General features: G+C 30.1%; 1 protein-coding gene across 1 annotated transcript in view; it reads right to left on the bottom strand.

The window, feature by feature from the left end:
- Positions 1–25,393, bottom strand: part of LOC129226802 (uncharacterized) — a 65,351-nt gene that overhangs the window by 23,012 nt on the left and 16,946 nt on the right. The window contains exons 10-22 of the mRNA XM_054861430.1: positions 21,545–21,765; positions 19,630–19,780; positions 19,174–19,262; positions 16,145–16,458; positions 15,827–15,877; positions 14,332–14,500; positions 13,509–13,734; positions 10,272–10,510; positions 7,560–7,722; positions 4,487–4,652; positions 2,726–2,919; positions 1,325–1,594; positions 346–491 (exon numbers count right to left, since the gene is read on the bottom strand). Of these exons, the coding sequence (XP_054717405.1) occupies positions 346–491; positions 1,325–1,594; positions 2,726–2,919; positions 4,487–4,652; positions 7,560–7,722; positions 10,272–10,510; positions 13,509–13,734; positions 14,332–14,500; positions 15,827–15,877; positions 16,145–16,458; positions 19,174–19,262; positions 19,630–19,780; positions 21,545–21,765 (2,399 nt within the window). The remainder of the gene's footprint in view (positions 1–345; positions 492–1,324; positions 1,595–2,725; positions 2,920–4,486; positions 4,653–7,559; positions 7,723–10,271; positions 10,511–13,508; positions 13,735–14,331; positions 14,501–15,826; positions 15,878–16,144; positions 16,459–19,173; positions 19,263–19,629; positions 19,781–21,544; positions 21,766–25,393) is intronic.

Raw genomic sequence — 25,393 nt, 5'->3', positions numbered from 1 at the left:
TAATATTCATTTAGGTTAGGGGAAGAGGGTTTGGAAACTCTCTGTAATTTTTCCGAAATTGAAGTTCTAAAATGCAGTTTCGCCTCTCTCTTGAAGAATTCCTGGATGAATCCTTGAGCAACATTAAGTACTATGGCGGAAAAAGTAGAAATTACATCTGTAGCATTGCCATATCATTAAAAGCAAAGTTAAAAACAATATAAGAACAAGGTACACATGTTCCCCTATAAATGTAAGAAGATTATACAATTTCAGAAAACAAAGCTTTATGCATTGTTCTGAAAATTTGTGAAAAGTAGTAATAATATATAAGTAGTAATAGTAGTAAATGTATATAGAACTTACGGAGAAATTTGCAGCGCTATGCATTGTAATACCTCCAACATGGTCTTCAACAGAGCACCATACCTCAAGGTCGCCATATGGTAATACTACCATGATTTTTGTCTTCATTCCATAAGATAGTCGTAAGAACTGGTCATCATATTTCACTGAAAAATAATTTTAACTTGTAACAAACATTAAACAAAAAAAGAATATGCAATAACTAACATTCAAGCAGAAATTTCTCAATTGATATAGGATGGCGCAAAAGTATTGCGCATTTCATGCCTGAATGGAAAAAGAACAAATTGAGATGAATACATGTTTTTTTTTTAATTGGAAGTGCAACATAAAACAGATTTTTACTACACAATTTTACATTGAATAACTTTCACATAAGCCGGTACATAGTTCAACAACATTCCAAGGGAAAATTTACTGATTGACTCAGTCTGCAAATAGATACAGGAAAAAGCAATGTGCTTATGGTTCCATGAAAGCAACTCTGTAACCGAGCATATGCAACTCCAGTTCTGGATACATCGATAAGCTTAAACAACAAAATCTTCTAAGTAATTGGAAAAACACCTGCAGAAATGCAGCAAAACACTTGGTGCACATTTGAAGTTTGACTTCATATTTTGCATGCTACTAATGAAGCTCATGTGGAACATGATAATATTTCAAATTTTGTCTTATAAAACTGATTTATGTTATCTTTCCAAAAAAAATAACATGCATGTACCTCCAATTTGTTCTTTTTTTAATTCAAGCATCAAATGCGCTCAATTCTTTTTGCCCATCCCGTATAATTAGCAGCATATCATACATTTAAAACTCCCATACATCCAGTAATTATTACCTTCTGCTGAATTTAGATCATAAATGAAAATGTAGCAATACAGACAACTCATAAAACTCATATATTAAACACTAATAAATCAAATTTTACAAAAGCAAATGCAAAAATTAAGTTGAACTCTAATGTGTTACTGCTTACCATAGATGCTATAATCTGCTATGTTATGATTATCTTTGTCATCCCAATTAAGAAATTCAATGGAGAAAATATCCAACAGAGCCATGCCTTGAGTGGCATTCATTCTACATAGTCCATTTTCAGGTGGATGATTGAGGATAAGAAAGAGAGAAGAAAGGCCTCTTGGTATGTCTGGATCAGACAAATAACCTCGAACTTCCACAGCAAAAACTTTCACATCAGGATATTCCAGGTACAAGCTCTGGTTGATTCCTAGCCTTTCATTGTCCACTGCACATATACATATATATGTGAATCAGTAACACTTGAATCAAAAGAAACATACAAAACCACACAACTTCTAATCTCATTTCTAGACATGAAAATTGAAGACTTTTAAAAGAGCAAATTGAAACAAATTTAGACATCTAATTACTGTCAATAATGGCTTTCAAATTAAATTATAAAGGAAAGTTGAAAAAAAAATTGAATAATGCCTTTTGAGAGCAACACTGCTCTAAGTTTTGATTGTAAATTACAAAATAAACACTTTTTGTATACAAATGGTAATCTAATAAATGGTAAACAAATAAAAACTTAAGTTTTCAAAAACTTTCAATGTAATAGCAATATTTCAAAAATTAACAACCATCACAAAAACAATTGAAATAAGTTTTAAATTCTCAACAAATGTGTGTGTGTGTGTGTGTAATGGTATTGCTAAGAGTTTGTGATACAATTTCAAACTTTCTTTAAATGATGACACAGTTCTTGAGAAAACACAGGAGGTTTATTTACAGCTATGTACAGGAAGCGTATTTACAACTGCTAAATCAATCATCAGCAATTAAGCAAATATCAATTAACACCATAAACTCAACGGTTACACACGTATTTACATCCAAATACGTAAAAATACAGCTCAAAGGCTTCACAAAACAGAGCTAATACATGCTCTCCAGCGCACTGCTGACACAATTCACAAGCAAAAACTAACTCGAGACTAACTCCCCCCACCATCGGCTGTGGCTATTTATAAATCCTAGAGAAGTTTCCACAAAATTCGAAATGCTTCTCATATTTTCTTTTATTCATTCACGAATCTTATCAATGAAAAAATAGGGGAACGGTATACTTCAGTCAAATGTTAGGGGGTTGTATGTACATTGCAAGAAGCTATTTACAGGTTACGATACTAAGATAATTTTAGTTGCAAAATAATGGAAAAAACTCCTAGTTTAGCCAGATTACAACGAATTAATCCCAAAAATAATTACTATTTACAGAATTTGTAATCTCTTTAATTTTACTTATTTCAGATGAAGGGAAAACATACATGTGCAAAACAATTTCTTCAAAAATAAATCTATAGTTTCTACTGAATTTATAAAAGATAAATTCATATAATTCAAAATATATTACCAGTTGCATGAGCTTCCCAATTTTCTATGGCTACTTTTTCCCAAGTACTGAAACTAGATGCATAAATAGTCCATTCGAATGTCAAATCACCTTCACCACAGTTTTCAGTGCAGTCTGCTTTCAAGGGCACAAAAGTGTTAGGATTTATATACTGTCCTTTTTGTTGTGGAAAGCAAGCAACATGTTTTTCACACCTAATCAAACAGCAAAACATTTTGACATTTAAATTATAGGAAATTTGCTGGGTTTAAAGGAGAGAAGAACAGAGAAGAACTGAAATATAAGCAAAAGAAAAAAGACAAAAATGACCCAAAAATAAAATTTAATGGTTAAGTAGTTTTGCATGTATGATATTGTTGTGTACAATTATATCAAGCATCCCCATATCATGTGTCTCCATTGACTACCAGAAAAATCTTGTCATCAATTGTTTCTAAAGAAAAAGTTCAAGAAATGCTTGGAGTTTATGAAAGTGAATGGAAATCAATGTCCCAATAGCTAAAACGATTATTTGGAACAGTAAAAAATATTTTGAGCATTCACTGAAAAAGGGAATGGATTAAAAGACTTAGACATTTCATTTATGCTCTCCTTATCAAGTTAATTAGCATAATACAGTCACAATTCTTTTTTAATGCAAAAAAGTAGCTAAGACTGAATACTAAAAAAATACAAGTACCTAAACACTTTCATAAGAAAAGTTTTCTTTGCAAAGACAAGGAAAATTGATGAATAATAATCAGCAAACAAAGCAAAAATAGACAAACTTTTATGAACAAACAATTTTGGAGGTGTCTTTTTCTGTTTAAACTAATGTGCACTTATTATGCACTCTTCACAAATAAACATTACTTCAACTTTACAATATTTTGTAGACATTAGCTATAAAAAACAACATTTCTGAAAACATGTTTTACAGCAAAAAGAAATTACCTTCATTCATTTTACTATCTTTTCGTATTTTGGTACATACTGAGGAACAAGTGTTATAAGTTCAAGAAATATGAATAATAATTCTAAAATTCTATACTACATCGTTTAATTAAGTTATTTTTTTAAACTCTTTTCAAAGAATTCAATTTCTCCCTGGAACATCTATATAATTTAAAAATGGGGTTGTTTCCAAAATTTTAAAAGTATTTTTTTCTGAAAGAGCATGCTTAAAAACATAGAATCTGACCATGTTTTAAATAATTTCTTTAAGTTTAATATTTTTAAAAAATTACTTAAATCGGTGCTCTTTCATCGTTTAACGCTTCTGCCGATGACATCACAAATGATGAAATGCCATTCAGTGTTGCCATTCACGGTCCAAAATATTTAATTCGCATCTTTACTCACATGTATTGGCAATGATATGATTGATAGCAAGCGTAGAGCGCAATAGTAATTCCCTTCTTGATTATCATAACATGGAAGTGCGATAGAAAAATGCGCCATAGTGCATCATTTGTGACGTCATAAAGACCAAGCCTTGTTTGAAGAATTGGACATTTTAAAAAAACAATTAAAAAATAACTGTTGTCAAAATGAAAGTATTTTCTGAGTCCATGTTATTTTTTTGCTTATTCTATCAATTTCAGTGACAAAAAGTACTACTTTTGACTGAAGGAAACAACCCCATTATAGAATGTATATTTTAATCAATGATTTTTTAGCTTTTCTTTTTTTAATTGCAATAGAGCAAATATGTTCTATAATAATCTTTATACATGCATATACATAAAATAAAACACAAAAGCAAAAACAAAGTTGCCTTACATCAATCGAAGACTTGGAGGCAACATTTCAATCACTTTGACTGAAATATAACATTCAGCTACTTTGTTATCCTTTCTAATCACAGCTAGAATCTCATAAGTAGCATCCCATGTCCACAGAGTTTTACTGTTCAATTCATAATCACCTTTTCCTATTTGCATTAGACCTGCAAGTAAAAAATGGAGAAAACAGGCACTTTCAATGCTGTTTTACATTAACCTAAAAAAATATTTGTTGGAACTGTTGATATGTGGTTCAAATTGCTTGCTTTTTAAAACAAATAATATCAAGTTTTCATCTATCAAGTTGTCATAATAGTATACTGAACATCATTGTTCAATACATCAATTTTCAAAATTGAATGATAAAAACAATCCCCATGTAAAGCCACAATATAAAACATCAGATCAGTCAGATGTTTCATATTGTTACCAGTTCTGTGCAGCTTCAAACTTTCTTTAAATGACGACACAGCTCTTGGGAAAACACAGGAGATTTATTTATAACTATGTAAAAGAAATATCGTTAACAACTGCTAAATTAACCATAGCAATTAGGCAAAGATCGATTAGCACCATATACTCAACGGTCAACCATGTATTTACAGCAAAATACACAAAAACACAGTGCAAGGCTAAAACACACTTTCCAAAGCAAGAACTAAAAGGAGAGTAACTCATCCCGCTGTCGGCTGTGGCCTATTTATAAATCCTTGAGAAGTTTTGACAAAATTTGAAATGCTTCTCCTATTTTCTTTTTATTCCATTCACAAATATTATCCGGGGACCATATACTTCAGTTGAATGTTAGGGGGTTGTATGTACATTACTAGAAACTATTTACAGGTTACGTTACTAAGATAATTTTAGATGAAAAAATAATGGAATAAACGTCAAATTTAGCTAGATTACAACAAATTAATCATAAGAATAATTACTATTTACAGAGTTTGTAACAATATTATGGATCTGAAGGGCATGTTTTGCACCTGAATTATAGCATAGCTGAAGTAAATTAAAATTTGATTTTTTCTTTCTTTAAGTTTCACTATTTTTTCCCTTCTTGAAGGTGCACCAACCTTTCCTTTTGCCTCTGATTGTTATGCATCTCTACAAGATTTTTCCATCACTTTTTGAATTTTGTATTTAGCACCAAGATAAATCGTGACAAAACGGAATTTTTCCCTCGGTAATGCACACATTTACTGCTTTCTAAATTGCAGCACCTTAATTAACCTTAAAACTCCTATAATACCCAAGGACCAACTAACTAAAAATGAGGCCCAAGGCCCACAATAATTTGGAGCCTCCAAGAGGGCAATTATTTTAAAAATGTGTGTAATTTTTGCATAGTTGTAATGTTATGCATAATTCTTTAAGTAATTTGGGGCCCCTTAGAAAGAGGGGGGCCCCAGGCCCAGGCCTAGTAGGCCTGTGCAGTAATCCGGCCCTGATTATAGCGTCAATGCTTTTAAGATGATCTTTGTTATGTTTGCAAGAAAAACCTCTTTCAACTGATGCTACATCTTGTGAAAGGTGCTAAAATGATTAGAAAGCTAATCAATTTTTATCATTGCAAAGCATTTTTCCAAGCTGAATTAAATGACATCCAAGTAACATCAAATCTTGGTCCCTCAGAAATTTTAACATTATTTATCTAGATTTGATTTTGTCTGTTAATTTGCAAAGAGAATTTTCTGTTGGCACTTAGGGCAATTATTCAGATCGTGACGTAGCAATGGAAGGCTCCTTTCAAAAAAAGGATGCAATTTTATTTCTTTTTAAAAATTTCTGAAAAGCCTATTTTTAAAAGACAAGTTTTGCTAAAAATATAGTGTTAAAATAATGTAAACTTCTAATTTTAGCAAGAAATACAAATTTTGAATCCAGGCAGAGTTAATTAATTAATTTATTTTTTTATTTTATTTTATTGTAGTATCTTGTTATTAAACAGTTTTGAATTATCTTTTGTCAAGTCGTGAAAGAAAGTGCGAGTCAAGTGACCTAAAGGCCTTTCAAGGGTCATTTTCTACAATTCTTTTTAACAAACTATGGGAATAAACAAAAAAAAAAGTCAATTGCAATAAGATAGGAAATATAGGACACTTTTGATGCTTTTTTTTTTTTTTTTTTTTTTTGAAAATATAGAAAATATAGGATATTTAGGACTACTTCTATCCCTGTATTATCATTACCACATATATCCATATTATCATTGATAATATCCCAACACAGAACAGAGCTAATCGAAATTGAATTAAGTATCAGTATATATTTTATTGAAAGTGCATCACATATTACTGAAGAAAAAGTAGCTTTCCAACTCTTTTAAATAAAAATATATAGAAAGAAAAGAGCAATTACAGACTGAATACAGATACAGTAGAAGCTTAGATCAGAGAACAGATAAAAAAATTTATTGGTGATAAATGGTAAAATTAAATAAATAAATCATAACATTATTTGTAATTTGTTCATTATTGCATAGAAAGAGAAATATTTACCACATAGTTTCACAAAACATGTCAGCATATATAAAAGAAGAAAATATTACAATGTTGAATTGGACAAATTTGCAGAGAATTGCAGAAATGTTTTTCAGGGTTACAAGAACCGCTATTTCATTGCAAAAGAAATGAACTGATGGTTGAAAAAACATCCAACAAAAGCCAAAAACAAATTTAATGAAAGCAACGCCATTCATTGTCTTTCCATCCATATGCTCACCTCTTTTGCATTGAAAAGGGGATTCCTTGTAACCTCGAAATGTGTCTCCAGTTCTCTACAAATTTGTAAGATTTTACATTGTAATATTTTCTTTCACATTTTTGCCTAAAATTATCTCTTTATTTCATATCAGCATCCGTGCTGGATTTAAGGGGAGCCCTGGACAGCAACTTTTCGGGGGCAGCAAATTTACCCTATCTTTGTGTTTTTTTCGTTGTAACTCGATAAAAAAACTTGGAAAAGAGTAGCAGTTTCAAGTTTTTCTCCCCAGCTCTGAAAAAGCATAAATCCAGCAATGATCAGCATAAATTTCTAAAATAGAAAATTACATATGTTTCACCTCATACCTGGTCCTTTACCAAAGCAACCTCCATTATCTTTCTTCCCAGCAACTTTTGAACGGTCTGTAATGGGTTTTGAAGGATTGCCAGTATCATACTCGTGTTCTGAGAGTTCAGTTAGGGTTTCATTCTTATCAACACGTACACAGAACCACGTTACTTCATACTCCTGAAAGATTCAATTATATTTGAACACATGTTTTAGATACGTTTGAGCACAAAACTGTCTATAAGATTAATATTTTTTTTAATACATTTTTTTTTTCAATGTTTCAAAAATTATAAAACTACTATATAAGTAACCTATAATTGTTTTCTTTAGTTTTAAACATGTTTTGCATAAGGGTCAAACTATGGTTAACTTTTTTGCTGTGGAGAGAACATAACATTGTTTATTCCACTTACATGCTTAAAATTGGGAATGTTTCTTCAAGTTTCATTTTTTTTAAAAGTATAATGAATACTAAAAACATTTTTACAAGCGGGAAGAGGGGGGATCCCCTTCACAATGCATTTTCAATATTTTTTGTGATTTTCCATTTTTATACTTGATTCAACTTCTAGGTAGAAAAGTTTTTAGTATTCATTATAAAAATACTAAATATACATTGTCTAGTACATTGTCTTTCAAAAATTTGAAACTTGAAAAAACATTAATAATTTGAAGTGTATAAGTTGAATAATAATAAAATGTCCCCTCCTACATTAATTATTGTCTTGGGTCACAAAATCTTTTTTTTTTTGGGGGGGGGGGGAGCAACAAGAAAGTATGTAACAATCATGTACTTTAATTTGTTAAAACATTGTACAGGTGTTACATTATTCCTAAAAATGAGAACATTTTTGACCAAAAAAGAGAAAAACCAGTCTTACAAAAAAAATGTAACTCTATCATATTTCCCATAAAATAAGACAAGACCTTTTCATCCATTTTTGTTGAAAAAGGTATTAGGGAGAATGGATGTCTTATTTTTTATGCTCAATAAATGATATCAGTTCCTGCTCAAGAAACATTCATTCATGTTTAAAAAAAATATTTATTCAAAGTTCAGAAGTATACAGTCAACTCTCAATAACTTGAAGTCCCAAGGGACAGGCTAAAATGTTTGAGTTATTGGTAGTTTGAGTAATGGGAAGTCTCCACAACAGTCTCAAGAGTTTGGGACTCAATGAAAACTTTAATAAAGGAATATTTGAGTTATAAGAATTGAGTTATTGAGATTCGACTGTATTTATTTCAATTCAGTCAATACATTAATTCCTGTTCAATAAACATTCAAAAATAGATCAGGTAAAGTTGTAGGATAATCCCAATTTGCAAGACGTTTTAAATGCTTCCAAAGCTAGAAGTTACATAGATTAAGTTCTGAGGATTGGGAAAGCCACAGATCACTAGAGTGGCAGCTAATAACACGTACTTCTGAAGCAGTTTTAGAGGATGCCTAAACATGGTGCAAATGAGTGGAGGAATTCTATCAGGTAAAGCTGATGTAAAAGATTGTGAAATCTGAATACTGTACCAGTTGTAAATTTGTTTTTTGTCAAAAATGCCCTCTGGCAGCGAAATTTTGAGCTGTTCTGCTTTTCGAAATTTTGAACTATTTTTTTATGTTTTTCGAAATTTTGAACTGTTTTTTCTGCTTTTCAATGTTTTGGACTGCTAAAGCTAATTATCATGCCTTCATTGCACACTGCAGCAAATTTCATTAATTTCCGAGTAATAAATTGGTCACTAGTCAAGTTTTAAAAAGGGTCATTTAACTATGACTATGCAGTATATTGTCACCTCAGAACTACACTAAGACATGTAATCCCAGAAATAACACTAAGATATCCTACTGTTGCTCTGAGAAGACGATATTCTGATACCAGTTTTTCAAGTACAAAATAACACTACTAAGCGTGCAAATGTAAAAACTGATATCAAATGTGCAGTGGATAGTTTGCAAAGAAAAGGCTGAGAAAAGAAAAACTGGAACTAAATATTAACTTTTGTACATCATTTATAAAAATCATGATAGTTGTGTTACCAAATATTCACCATTTATTGTATCTGTAATTCTACAGAAAAATTCTAAAATACAAAACGGTTTTTACAAGTACCAGCATTACAAACACATGCTGTGCATAATTAAAAAATATTACTTTATGCTATCTATTGCCCAAATCAACCAGCAAAAATAGAAATTTTGTTGACAATTTAATAAAAAGATGGGAATGTATTTCAAAATGTAAAAAAAAAATGAAATTCATTAACAGGGGTGATTGTGAGTTCATCAAAAAATACCTGAAAGTTTCAAAGCGAGAAGGGGGGGGGGGGGTAATCTTTGGCCCCTATTACTTAAGTGCACCTTTGCCATAGTATTAAATAGTTTTGAGTCCAAATATTGTGTGTACATTTGATTAAATTTTTAATGGGTTACAAAGTTACTTTTGAGCTGGTGTTATACAAATTATCTTGACATTTGTACATCTTAAGGGATAGCTGTCCATCTTAAGGCTCTTACAGGTATATTTGATGAGTATTATAAAATTAAAAGGAATTGCGGAGGTAGGGAGATAAAAGCACAACGGAAAAAAAAACATAATTCCGGTATTTTCGGACATAAAAATACCGGAAATACATCCGAAAATACCGGAAATTCGGTAAAATACCGAAACACAATCACCCGTGATTAAATAAATCAATTAAAGCAAATTTGAAACAGCATACTAAACCTTATTATCAGGATAATCAGGATCTTCAGTATAAACTGTAGGCTCAAGCATTATTTTTTGTCCAAACCCACGAACAATATGTGATGCTCCTCCTTTTATTACCATTGGTATGAGAGGGGTAGGAATGATTTCTAAATATGTATAAACTGTGCGTTTTGCAAGTACGGTTCGATTCTCAAATGATATTTCATATTCATCATCTTCGGTTTCATTGTTTTCTTCAGTTTCATCATCTTCAGCTGAAAACGAAATTAACTCAACAAAATATGCATACGAGTTCTCCAGGAAAATAGGGGAAAAACTATAGTAGAGAACATCTTCATGGGAAATAAATGACGATGCAAATAAATAATCTTAACATTTTTTTAAAAATACTAGTACTTCTTATTTTCATTTTGTTTATTTAAAATGCATCAACTTTAGGAGCCTACTATTACTTTTTAGAAATGAAAAAAATAACAAGTTTTCATTTTCTATTATTTCTTTTTTTTTTCATATTAGACAACTTTCCCAGTAAAAGTCAGAGAAAGAAAAAAAACATGAATAAAGGCTTAATCTAACTGGAAAATATTGCAAAAAACAAAAAAAAAACTTAAGGTATCTTGAAAATAATGCAAAAAAAAAGGCAAAATTAAAAAATTAAATATATATCAAAAAATTAAAAATTGGAAAGTAGGTTATTGAGATGGGGAAAATGTTTGTCTATCCCCCCCCCCCAATAATTTTTGAGTGAATAGTCTGATTCGAACCATTTTTTGTTCGAAAGATCTCGGCGAGGACACCTCATTCCTATATTTCACTTTTTGATTTGAACAATTTTTCATTCAATTTTGAACAGTTAAAAAAAACTTAACATTAGTGCCTATGGGGAAATTCAAGGCAATTCCGAACTTAGAGGAGAATTTGCTTCAAACAAACTTTGTAGGAAAAAGCTTTTGATGAAAAAAATGTATATAAAATATATTTTTGATTTGAACAATTTTTTGTTTAATTTTGAACAGTTCAAAACTCTTCTTAACAATAGCACCTACGGGGAAACTGAAAGTTAATGTAGATTCCGCACTTGAAGGCGGATTTACTTCAAACAAATTTTGTTAGAAATAGCTCTTGACGACAAACTCCCAACTCTGAAAATTTTGGCGCACCTGACTCCGACTCCCCGACTTCCACTCTGACTTCGTAACATTGGCAAAAATTTATACACGGAGGAAAAATGAATGATTCCAATTCTTGGATATTTGACCCTGACTGCAACTCCTTTATCCTAAAATAAGTCCAACTCCGAGTCCGCAAACATTGGCAGAATTGCGGACTCTAAGGGAAATGACCGATCCAACTCCGAATCATTGAATTTAATACCTTCAGCTCCCGAATCTGACTCTTTTATCCCAAAATGAGATTGACTCTGACTCTGCAGCCATGGTTTTAACTGTGAAATAACTATTGTTAACATGACTTGTTTTTATTTTTACTCTAAAGTTTTAATTTATGTATTCAGTTTTCGCCGGATGAACTTGAAGTCCTTTATGTTTCTACATAAAGATATGAGCAGATGATTTTTTTTTTAATTTTTGACAATGAAAATTGTTTCTTTAAGTTGACATTTTATTGTTTTTATTTATTTTGAAAAAGTACATTAATTCATTTAAAAAATTATTTTTTAGCAACAGGGAAAAAATAAACAATTTTTTATTTGATAATGATATATTTATTTTAATGAGCATATTAATGATTTTTTTTTTTTTGAAAGCGGTTAATTTTTTTTTTTTTTTAATGGAAAAAAGTGTATTTAGCTGCTTTGTTTAAAAGGTGCTGTTATTTTATTTTTCATTTATTTATTTATTTTATGCATCTAATTTTTCAGATGAGTGAGGCATATTTTGTTCATAGAAATCAGCTTAAAATACTAAAAACTTATGTTTGAAAGAATTTGCGATTTTAGCTATTTTTAAGAATCTTGATCAGATACTAGAAAGTAGATATGGGTATACGGAAAAGTAGGCTTGTTTAGTTCTAGACGGAACTTCTTGTTTTACTACTTACAATTTAAAAGAAACTTTTATCATTTCAGGCTTAGGAACAACTTTTATCACTTATTTAACTTTTTGAAAATTTAAATTCCAGTTGCACAGTTTTCGCTCTTAAACACTTAAAAATCAATCTGAGACTAGGAAAATATTCACTAAAAACTGATCAACGTAAAAACAGGTGATGTCTATTTCTGTTCAGTACTTTTATTTAGTACTACTCCTTTATTATGGACAATAGCATGGAAGGTTAAAACAGCTGCTTCAGGATTATAAACTTAAGCTTTTACTCAATGGAAAAGTTTAGGAAATGTTTCGGAAAAGTAAAAGTGTTGCATTTTAGGGCAATTCAACTAAACATTAGAAAAAATAGACAACATCATTTTTATTAACTATAGATAAAACATTTTAAAAAATAATTGCTTTTGGCTCAGATTTATTGCATAGCATATTCTAATTTATTTTTTTATAACAATGAGATACCATGTTGTCCAACTGTGCTTGAAGAATCACAAATGTCAAATGCAAACCATAATGCTTTTGCCAGATGTCTTTTCATTCATAAGCTCATTTTTTTGCATTGAAAAAGGTGTTCCTTGTCTTGCCGAAACACGTGTCTGCTGCATTCTGCAATTTGTGCTTTCTGATATTGTTATTTCTTACTTTACTTTTTAGCACAAAAGGTACTTATTTTTCTTACAATACTTACTCAATAAATGAAAGTCATTTGCAAGATCCCTGGATCTGATTAGAGCGAATGATCAATGAAGAAGAACATTTAAATAAGGTTACAAAATTTAGGTGTAGCCTAATTCAAAATTAAAATGAAGAGAAAAATACAAAAAATAAAGTAAATTCAAAAAGAAATAGTACGTGTAATGTTCACTACAATAAAAATAAAATTAAACAATTTTGTACAAAAATTAAATGCTTTTGCAGACTATTTATTAGCTGTATAATTGAAGAAATGCTGTCAATTGTACTGTTGATATTGATCAACTTAAGACAGGGATTTCCAAAGTTTTTGACATGGCACCCTGGGGTGCCGCCAAGTGCCCATGGTATCAATATATATACGATAGATATAGACTGGTGTCTGGTGAAAAGGGTTTGGCGAGTCAGAAACGTTTGGGAACCCCACCCCTGTCTTAAGGGATAAATATTTTCTATAAAATTTCACAAACATCTTTAAAATAATTCAAAACCTCACCATAGACAGTTACTGTATATTTCAACTTATACAGTCCTATTTCCAGTGTTCTTTTTGTCACTCGGATTGCCGAACAATTGTGTGTCTTCAAATCTGAAATGTCAATTTCTTCTTCTCCTCCCATGTTGTCTAACTTAAAAACAGTCCAGAGATGAGAGGCAAGATATGATTTATCTGATCTGAATATAGCTGTTGTTTCTAGTCTAAAGTCATATCCCCTATGTCTCTGAAAAAGACCCAAATTTAAGACACAAGTATTCATTTTAAAATAGAAAATTACTTTCATGATGAATAAAAATACGCAAGAGTAGGTAAATGATCTGTTTTTATTTATCATTATTATTATATTTATTTATATATTTAGTTACATCATTTTTAAAAAAGGCAAAATATCGCAACTTTTATTCTTTAAAATTTAACTTGGCAGCACTAAGTTATTTTGTCTTATCATGTCTAAGTTATATTTTTGCTTTTGTTTATTATTCCTCATAACTTTTTTTTTTAAATTTATTTCAAGTAGAGATTCCTATAACAATGGTACATTTAAAATGTGAGTAACTAAAATTAAAAATTATTTTTATATTTATTTGCAATCATTCTTTTTGCAAGTACTCATACAAAATAAATTTCTAATATTAGAGCAACACTAACATTTGCGTCTCTTTGATTTTAATGCACATTTTGCCAATAAAAATGTAAAAAAATTTAATAAGTTACTAATTTTCCTGTACTGGTAGCAAAGTCATACATTTTTACCATGGAAATTTTTTTAAAAACTAAACACACACACACAAATATATTTATGCAAAAAAAAATCTCTCACTTTCAAAGGATTCTCAACATCAGTTGAGTTATCATCAATCCATACAAGAGGGGTTTGGTATTCACCATCCGACACAGATACAGTTATATTTTTCTTTAATCGACTCACAGAATTGAAAACATCAACCTCAGGATTGAATTCCCCGCCATAAACATAATGATAGAGAATGCTGCAGAAGAATTAGATTTTAACAGGTTATATTGCATTTTAAATGATATATAATGCTATTTCTTACATACATATTGAATTAGTAACAATTTAGATATCAGAAACAACCAAGTATTTCCAAGTTTATCTTTAAATTGTAAAATTTTTTATTGTAACTATAAAACTTTCCATAAGAATTTCAGTTAAATACTTTGAACTAGGTTAAACGTTTATTTAAGATGGTATAATTGAACTGTTATTGCAATTCACTTTAAATTCATTTCAAAAATGCATAACAATTTATGCAATGGGTTTCTTAATTGAATTTCATGGTTGAATAAAGGAAAAATTGTGCTGTCCTTCATATCCTTCTATGTATTTTAATAAAAACATTTTAAAAAATATAACAGTTTTTGCAATTATTACAAAGCTTTTGTAATCATGTATAAAAGTATATATATATATATATATATATATATATATATATATATATATATATATATATATATATATATATATATATATATATATATTAAATATCAAGCATTTTTTAAAAATTGAGTGCATTTAATCAACGGGGCCTTTTGCATAAAGTATAAAACATGCAAATACAACACCAATATGAGAATAATATGAAGAAATATCAGGTAAGTAAAAAAATTCCAGATACAGCTACATTGCATATTTATTTCAGATTGCAAGAACAAAATTAAAATACAAAAAAAAAAATATTTCTTTCCAACATTGAGTTTTTAAATATTGGGATGAAATTATGAGCACATTTTTCTGGTGAATTTCAATTTTTAGATATTACTGGGCATCAGTTTTGATTTAATGAAAATATGACTTCAAATATATATATATATATATATATATATATATATATATATATATATATATATACTAAAGTACTGAAACATTCATTCTTTATTTGATTTCCGGAGGGGAGGGATAGAAATTGAGTAAGAATTGTACAAGAGAAGTCAAAATGATTTTGAAAGGTGTGTAGAGTGCCAATTGGTTCACCAATATAAAATTTTCATTTCATATATGTCTGGCATAGCTTTAAAAAAATTTTATCATTGAAAATTTCATGTACTGCTTTAGTAAGTTCTATTCACTTTTCTTTCTTTCATCCAAATGTTATTGAATTTCTTTAGAAGTCAAGATAAATGATATGAATATAACAACTACAATTGCTTGAAAAAAACTGGTAGGGGAGAAAAATAACTAAAACTTGGACATTTCTAGCAAGTTGAAACTTAATTACATAGGGAGTTAATATCACAGTAAAAAACTTAGTGAAATAAACGTTCTAAGTGTTAAGGACAGATCAATACATATTTACTTTATAGCAGAATCATCTTCCCATTGAGCTTTATCTGCATCCCTTCGTTTCCTGAAAAATAAAAAAAAATACTTTCATTAAAATGTATTAATTTACCCTTAAGAAGTTTAAATTTACTGAACATACAAATTACAACAAGAGAAATCAAATTACATAAAAAATACACATATGGATGACCAATTGAATGATATTTATTAAAATATGATTAAAAATATATAAATAAATTTAATAATATTTATTAAAATATTTATGGATTATATTTATTAAAACCAAGCTTAAAAGTAGCTAAGACATAGAACTCGTAGAAAACACATTTACCTGGAAGAACCACTTGATGATTTCTTGATGAAACGAAATTCGCCTTCATTATAATAGATGGTACAAACTTCCCTGTTATGGAAAGCCAGAAAAAGTTCATCATCGCCTGGATTAAACATTATACAAGTGTAGTCATCAATACCAGACAAATCGATAGAAAACTCTATAATTTTGTCGACTTCTGTTTCTGTGGAACTAACACCAAAATCAAAATCAGAAACATCTTCCAGTATCCGAACAAGGAGTTCAACTTCATTGCCGCATTCATCTATCTCCGAATTGCAAGCCACAAATTTGAGCTCCCACTCACCAACCTATTAAGTTTCAAAAAAAAATACATAATTCAAGATAAAAGTATCATTTTCAGTGACATCAATGCACATAACGTTTTGAAACAAATTTGGTACACAGTGAATAAAATGTGTTTTAGCCAGGAGTCTATTTGTTTTTCCCATGCTTTTCCTCCTTAGCAAAAAATGCCTCCTTTTGTGGGAGGAGCTTAGTATGTCACATGTTTTGATACATCAATTATGTCATGAATATGGCTAGTGGATAAAGAAAATTATGGACTTTCCAGCAAATTGTGCACATTATCCCAATTGTTCACGATTTTCAAAGTCTTTAAAAAAAAAGATATTCAAGGAATTTCAAGCTTTTCCAGGTCGCATAAATATCCATATATATATATATATATATATATATATATATATATATATATATATATATATATATATATATATATATATATATATATATATACTGGAAACAGAATCAGTTAAGAATGCGAGTGGATTCCTGAAAATGCTTAAATCACGAATTTTAAGTCAAAAATAGCTATCTACTTTCAGAGGTGAAGCATCCATCAAAAAATGTGCACTAATTTCATAGGTTAAGGGTAGTTTTTAAGGAATTGCGTGTATGTGTACTTAAATGCACAATAATACTATAATATTTAAATTGTCTAATATGTACTATTTTCTCATTTATTGCATAACATAAGTGTAATGATCTTTTAAAGGTTTCATTCTATTTGTAAATGACTCTAATAATGTTAAAAAACCTAGTTAAAAAGTCATAAGTCAATTTTCAACATTCTAACTACGCAGCTAGTTTAGAATTAACTAGCTGTGATCAATTAGGGGTTCATTGTACAATAAAAACTCATGAATTCCAAATTTCACGACATTTTTTATCCTTGAAGTACAAAACGAAGTAGGTACAACTTGACAAAAGATGTTTAGAAACAAAACAGACAATACCATGATATGCAGAAACCACTACAACAAAGCAACAGGGAATCTTCCTAGTTTCTAGTTTTATGAAAAGAAAATTATAAAATGCCCACAGTATAAAAGTCTATTTAGTTCCAAAGAGCCTCTTTTCTTCGATAGTAGCAAAAGAAGGCAAATTCAATAACATAATTTTGGGAATAAAGAATTTTCAAACGAACTTGTTGCCATTTGGTCCAATTACGTTTCTAAGTGATTGTACATACTTTTTTCCTCCAAATTTCACAATTGAAATTCAGAAAATGAATTTAGTTACATTAATTTTTAATATCAGTACTAGCCAACTTGACACTAATATGTTAATCCATACAATTTCATTTTTAACTTGCTGTGTTAAAATAATCTTTATATGAATCAGATAGAAGCACAAGATAAATACATAAATAAATTAAAAAACAGGAAACAATTTAGCTTCTGAAATAAGTTAAGAATATCATGAACTATGTAGGGGAATGTGGGACAAAGTGAAATGGTGAAATATTTACTCTGCTTTTAGCGCCATCTATCTGGTAATATTTTAACTATATAGTAGCACATGTAAACTATTCCTGTCACGAAAAAAATTCCACTGAAGATTAAAACATATGATAATACAGGCAATTTTCAAAAATTCATACTCATATTGCAATATTTTGTTGCAAGTCAAAAATTATTTTTGTTATTGTAAAATTATAAAGTTCTTGTTATTAACATTTTAAATATCAAATGTAACCTTCTAATACTCTGTGAAACATGCATTTAGTTAACATTAAGTTTATTTGCATTTTAAATATTTTCTACAATCAGTCAAGTACATGCGGGGCAAAGTGGATGAGGCAAAGTAAAATAGTTTATTTTGTTTACTTGCTCATTCATTTACTAAATCACTTATGTATTCATTTACTTTTTCATTCATTTACATTACTCCATTTAGTAATTCACTGCTTTATTCATTCATTCACTTATTTTCCTATTCATTCACTCTTTTACTTGTTCATTTATTTTTCTTCATATATTAACAATTTTAATATTCAGTTTATTGTTTCAGTATCTTTTCATTAACTCATTAAAGCTTTTATTTACTGATTCATCTGATCAAAAATATTTTCTATAATTGAATGAAAAATATTTCATTCGAAAAATATTTCATTTTTCACTTTGCCCAATGGAAAAAAAGGGAAATTCCCCCCCCCCCCCCCTTTTTTTGAAAGAGCAAACTTACTGCCAAAAATTAAAAAAATACTGTTTCAATGTAAGTTTTATTATAAAATAGAATGTTCTTTCTTTATAGGCTGCAATTTTCAAAATAAATTTCCAATTTGTTCATTTTGAAAAAGCTTAGTCAACTTAACCATTTCACTTTACCTCACATTCCCCAACATGGAAAACATTTTGAACAAGAAAAAAACACATTAGAAAAATTCAATTTACAAACTAGATTACTTAATCAATACAGATTAAAAAGAACACTTAGGAGAAAATCAAATAGTAAAGTTAACCTTCGATATCATATAGTTAACCTTTGCTTCAATGAAGGTATTCATTGACTTCAAAAGATTAAGTAATAAAAAAATACATATTGCATTTTCAAACTGAATTTGAAACATTCTTCACATCAAAGTTTTATACAAAACTTGTTTTTTAAGTGTCAAATTATGGTTATAAGTTAATTTAGGTTACAAATTTCAAACTATCTTTTTAAAGGAAAAGAGCAATCATTCAATCATTCTTGAGAATCATCCAAAACATTAAAATTCTTACTTTCTTGAAGGTATGTGAAATGATATTTTCACTGGCTTCAGTACTAAGTTCATTATCTTCAGATAGCATGGAATATTTTGTTACATATCCTGAAACAAAATAAAGTTTTTAAAAATGATTAATTAGATTTGGGAGACAAAAAGCACTCAGTTCAAAAAAGAGGAAAGAATGGAATAAGAGCTTGAATGGAAATTTTGGGGATCATACAAGCACATGACAACTCAAACCAGAGTTTGGATCCTAAAATTTTAGACAGAAATTCAATAAATGTAAAACCTAACTGTAAAAATCTGCAATCATAGAAGAGGTCTAAGAATTTAATTTTTAATTTAAGAGGTCTAAGAATTTTATTCTAAGAATTTAATTTTTGTTTTAGATATTTTGAAACGGTTTTTAGTTGAAATTGTATTTTTTTTTGCTATGACAAAAAATTAAATCTACAGTATGCAAACATACCAGAAATAGAATTTTCAAAATAAACTGTTGAATCAACTGGTGCATCAGTGGAATGCTTTCCTTTTAGGGCCATTTTATCTTCTGGATATTGTCCTTGTTTTACAAAATAAGGAACTACAGATAAGTTTGTCATCTTGGCATAAATTTTAATCTGAAACAGACAAAAAATTAATTTATAAATGTATGGTAGTTCAGTGACTGTAAGATATATATCAAAAATTCAATACTTCAATAACAATAAACATATTATCAGCATTAGTAGAAGGCGGAGGAAGAAAGAGAGTGTATCTTTGAAAACTAAATATCTTGCTTTAAGTATAATAATGTTTGAATTTAGATAGCAGCACACTATCTAAATTCAACTGCTTAAAGGAAACAACGTAGTCAAAGCTTTATCGCTATATAGATCAAACTAGTGTCTCAGTGAAGCATACAATTTCTCTTTCTTGAATCTAAACCTAAAAAAAAAAAAAACATAATAGTAAGCTTTGGGAGCTTTGGGCGGAGAATATTTTTCCTCTATAAATGTTAGCTGATTGCTTAACATGTGAATGAAGATTGTTTGGAATTATCTTAAACCTTTTGTTTCTTATGAATTCTTAAAGGAATTAGGTAAAGTGTACTAATTGTTTATTTTATTGTCAAATTCTTGGACACCCCTGAACATTTGAAAGTATGAAGCAAAGAGTTATGAGCGTATCTACAAGTCATTATTTTTTGAATTTATGTTTTCTATGTTGTATGCTGTGAAAGTAAGATTTCTGCAAGTAATATTTACCAGTGATGTATCTAGAATCTTTCTTTCTTACTTTTCTTTTCTTTGATATCACTGTTTTGTATGCTGTCAAATTAAGGTCTCTTGATAGAATAATGAAAATATTTGAAGTGGAAAAATTTGATTATAATAATTTTTGCCCATATTTTTTCTGATTCACTTCTTCAAGTAACAAATAGGAGTTAAAAATTATATAAAAAATAGATTCACATATCGAAGAATAGTAAAAGATTAAATTTGTAAAACTGAAAAGACTGAGGGAACATGCAGTAAGAAAATATGAAATGAAGTGCGCATCAATCTTATAAATAAAAAAAAAACGAAGAAATTGTTGATATACACCTAATAAAATACACAATTTATTAATATTCATCACTAAACAAGAAGATTTGCTTGAGAGAATATATTATACTGTCGGAATATTCATTGTGAGATGACTTACGTTCAGATTAATAAGTTAGACCTTAAACATATACGTTGCTAATTTGTTACAACTATAGCATTTGCTAATTTGCAACAAATCCATTTCTTTTTATCCATAAAATACAAACCTGTGTAAATATTTACCTCATGAGTTTTTTGCTGGTAAAAGCATTGTGTAATCTAAATCAAATGCAAATGTTTTTTTTTTCTTTCTTTTTTTTTTTTTTTATTCCAAAGAGAATGGTGAACAGCAAATTCAATTTTATCAAGGTTCAGTTGGTGAAAATGCGATTTGAATAGCTAAAATATCTGAAAACCTGGTTAAAAGTGCTGAAAACCCAATTTACCTGGGGTAGATATCTACTCCAGTTAATAGTTCTAAGGTTAATATTGTAATTTTATGTGTAAAACTTCAATATCCCTTGATTTTCCTTCCTTGTTTTGATTATGTGTTGTGTTGTAAATAAACCATAAGGAAAGTCAAGCTGGAGTAATATAAAAACAATGGGGTTTAAAGCAGAGAAGTGCAACTTTTGTTTCAATGATCACAACAAGAGTGGAATATTTTACTTATATTTTACTCTAATATCCCTGATAGCTGGGATTAAAAATGGAGTTTTTTTTTTTTTTCTTCTCTCAATTGCAAATAATATCAAATCCCTATTTATTACTCTTAAACAACAATAAAAGTCCTATAAAGTGTATAAAATTATTTACATCAGTTTTGAAGATTTCAAAATCCACATCATTAGATATGTTCACAGTTACAGTAAAATTTCCTCCTTCTTCATACTTATGAGAAAAAGAAGTTTGCCATTTGTCCGAATCAGAAGAAATTTCCGTCACATCCATCTTGGAACCATCTCCAAAATTTACAGCATACACAGATGATCTTGGCAACTTTGATCCTGAAAACTCCAGTTCAAATTTCACGTCGCCTTTATAAAGAAAAATGTATCATGTAAGTCAATGGCACACGGGAAGTACAGAGGCATGCATAATGTACAGTAACACATTTTCACATTTTTATGATGGACGAACAGGGTTTTAAGCTGTGTTTAAGGAATGTCCAGCTTACTGTGAATATATACTATAAAGTTGAAATAAAATTATGAAAGTATGAACAACAGAAAATGTTGGGAAATAATTGTACCTCAGAACCAGAACAACTTAAGTCACATAATAGCCACTTTACAGGAAAAAGCAAAAAAGATTGACTGGCTCGTGTAAAAGTTGGGAAGCATGCTTTTTTAACACTGGTAATTAATTACAAAAGATTTTCTTTTGGAATTCCGTTCACAAGGCTTGATGTGGAATACGATACTACATTTTTCTTTTCTTTCTAGTGGGGCTGTATAAGAGACCCACCTCAAGAGGTGTCTGGGCCATAACCAGACCTAGTACGCTCCCCAACAATGCATCAGTCTTTTGTGTGTCACCATTAAGGTGCTGATGCATGACACAGTAGAGTTTCCACCAGATGGATGCACCTGGGCTCTCATTTGATGGGAAATTGCACTAGAAATTTAATTTAGCGGAGGGATATTCTAAGCCAAACGAATACCCAAGGGATCTTTTACATGCCACATAATCATACGACATGGGGGCTGAAGATTTTCTGCATCTCAAAAATCCACCAACTGGCCACCCAGGTCAGAACCTGGGTAGAGGATACTACATACCAATTAGTAGAGACGTACCGAGTAGCACTTTGGCCGAGTAGCCGAGTACCGAGTACTCGGCCTTTCACTACTCGGCCGAGTACCGAGTTACCGAGTACTCGGCCTTTCACGACTCGGCCGAGTTATCAAGTACCATTTATGTTTTAACAAGAACCACCGACACACATGTGATGAATTTTGAACTTATTGGAATAGTAGTATAGACCTCCTTGTCCATATAATAGTTTTTAAAACTAAATTCCTGGTGAAATTTAATTACGCATTATATAAACAATTTTGTTTGTCAAAAATTTTACCAAAAAATGATTTTTAAAATTAAAAATAAATAAATAAAAGGTATGATTAATCAAGTTGGAATTAAAACAAATTACAGTAAAATCCCTCTAATGCGGACACTAACAGGACAACTTTTTTGGGGTTTAATAATGTTATTTGCATTGGAACTGGGGAATTAAAAATTGTCCTCTTAAGAGGGGTGTCCGTTAGGAGGGGTTTCACTGTATACCAATCAATTATAGTTCTAGTCCGCCAAACATAAATATTTTTTTAAAGCAGATAAAACAAATGTGCAAGAACACTGCAGACACATGTTTCTGCCCCCCCCCCCTTACAAGGAATGTCTTTTTCAGTGCATAACATGTGAGCTAGAGAAGGTAAAGACATTCAACAAAAAAATCCAACTTTTGTCGGATGCCTTTAAATCCACGAGCTCCCATTTTGTGCATAGAAAAAGGAATTCCTTGTAACTTCCAAAACACGTATCTGCAGTGTTCCTACACTGTGCTTTTAACATTGTTTTATTTCCTTTAATTTTTTAAGCAAAGGTATTTTTATATTTTTTATAACTAATTTTTGTTTGTAGCAAATATCCATTTTTAATATAAAAATTCCATATTTTCTATACTTGCCTTTTTTTGCATAATTTTTAATAAACAAGTTTAATAAACTTTGGGGACATTAAAAGAAAGATTTATACCATTGAAGCATTACAAACTTCATTATTCTCAAAATTTAAATTTGACTTATAAATTTTAATTGTAAATTATTGCAGAATATAATGCTTGCTCTTTTTTTTAATATAAATTTTGGTATCTGTCTTGGACAATATTCAATTTTTTGCAACTACTCGGTATTGGCCGAGTATCTGATCAGAATTTGGCCGAGTACCGAGTACTCGGCAAATTGGCCGAGTATGCCGAGTACCGAGTAATTACCGAGTACTCGGTACGTCTCTACCAATTAGCATTAAATGGAGAATCACAATTTTTGGACTTACGTCAGTCTGGCGCTGGGGTAAAGATAAATAAGAAACATATTTTTTTGGTTCCCCTCCCCCGTTTTTCAAGTTGGATTGCTATAATAACTTTTATGTGAAAGGTATAACCAGCGATATTTTACACAGTTGCTGCGTTTCAGCATGATTTTAAACCACATCTCAACTCCTTCTGAATGAAGCTGGGAAACCTATTCTCCTTCTTGTTCTAAAAACAAAATCTTTTCAAGGTCTTTATGGATTACAGTAAACTTCTGATTATCCGCGGAATAGGGTGGCACAGTAACTGCGGATAAACAAAAACCGTGGATAATTCGAATAATAGATAAAAAAAACGATGCTACTGTATACAACAGTTACAAAATATGAATAATACTCACACATACATTTAAATTATAACTAAAAACATAGTACATTCCATATACTAACATTGAATGTAAAAAAGATACATATGTATAAGCCTAAAAGGAACAGTAGCACAATCATAAGTTTAAAAAAACATTTAATGACCGTTCAAAAAATAGTGAAAAGACCTGCGGATAACCGACCGCCAATAATCGAGAGTTTACTGTATTTATGTAAATGCCATTGACTTGAATATGCAAAATTAAATGGAGAATCAACTTTTAAAAAATGATTAATTGATGGTAGTTATAATCGGTAAATGGTTACAGACATGATTTGCAATATTTTTGTGAGAATGACCCACATGTGAAGCGGTTATATATTAGAAAAATGATTTCTCCCAAAATTATTGTTTTCTACCAGTAGCGTTAACACATGCAAACTCTTCCTTGCTTGCAGAAGGAAAACTGTCTAAAGGTGCATTTTCATTTCAGAATCGATGGTGGTATATAATTTCCAATCAAAATGTCTTACAATAAATTTTATGGCAAATAATGTGAATATAGCAGATGATCTGGGGTGCAAACTTAAGTCAAATTAGAACCAATAAAAAAAAGAAATTGCTTTGAACGAAACAAAAATATTTTTGTGTGAAACATACAACCACATATACATTAATTTTTAATGAACAAGACAATCATAGTTCACATGAAGAAAACTTATTAATTTTCATTCAATGTATCACAAAGCAAACAGCACATTATTATTCACAAGATAAACGTTGAATAACATTCAGTGGTAAAGTACTGCAAATCCAGGAAATGGAAAACCAGCAGTTGACAAACTTCAGTACATTGAAAGCAAAAAACAATACCTGAGGAGTTTAGAAAAAAAGTTTATGCTGAAATAGAAATCAATTTCAATTAGAAGTACCCTCATTAATAGTTGTCTTTCTGTATCTTCACCAAAGTGCAACACTATGATTACAGAAAGGGCAGCGGTGGCCTGATCGGTAAGGCGCCGGACTTGTGACCGGAGGGTCCCGAGTTCGATCCTCACAATATCAAAGATCCACCGTCTTCATTAATGGTGACTGGGAGACATTAAATATGCTCATGGTCACAAAGTCTTCCGAGTGAAACGATACCTCTGGGGGTGCTGGACCAGGGATTGCTCGGTTTCTGGTCTGGTTCAAAAAATCAGAGCTGTCTCCAGGGTCCCATCCAACTGGTTAAGCCACAAATAATGGTAGGTATGAGGGACTCT

The sequence above is a fragment of the Uloborus diversus genome, chromosome 7 (genome assembly GCF_026930045.1).
Source record: "Uloborus diversus isolate 005 chromosome 7, Udiv.v.3.1, whole genome shotgun sequence".
NCBI lineage: Eukaryota > Metazoa > Arthropoda > Arachnida > Araneae > Uloboridae > Uloborus > Uloborus diversus.
Note: the sequence above shows the minus strand (reverse complement) of the source record. Positions and strands in the feature narration are given on the sequence as shown.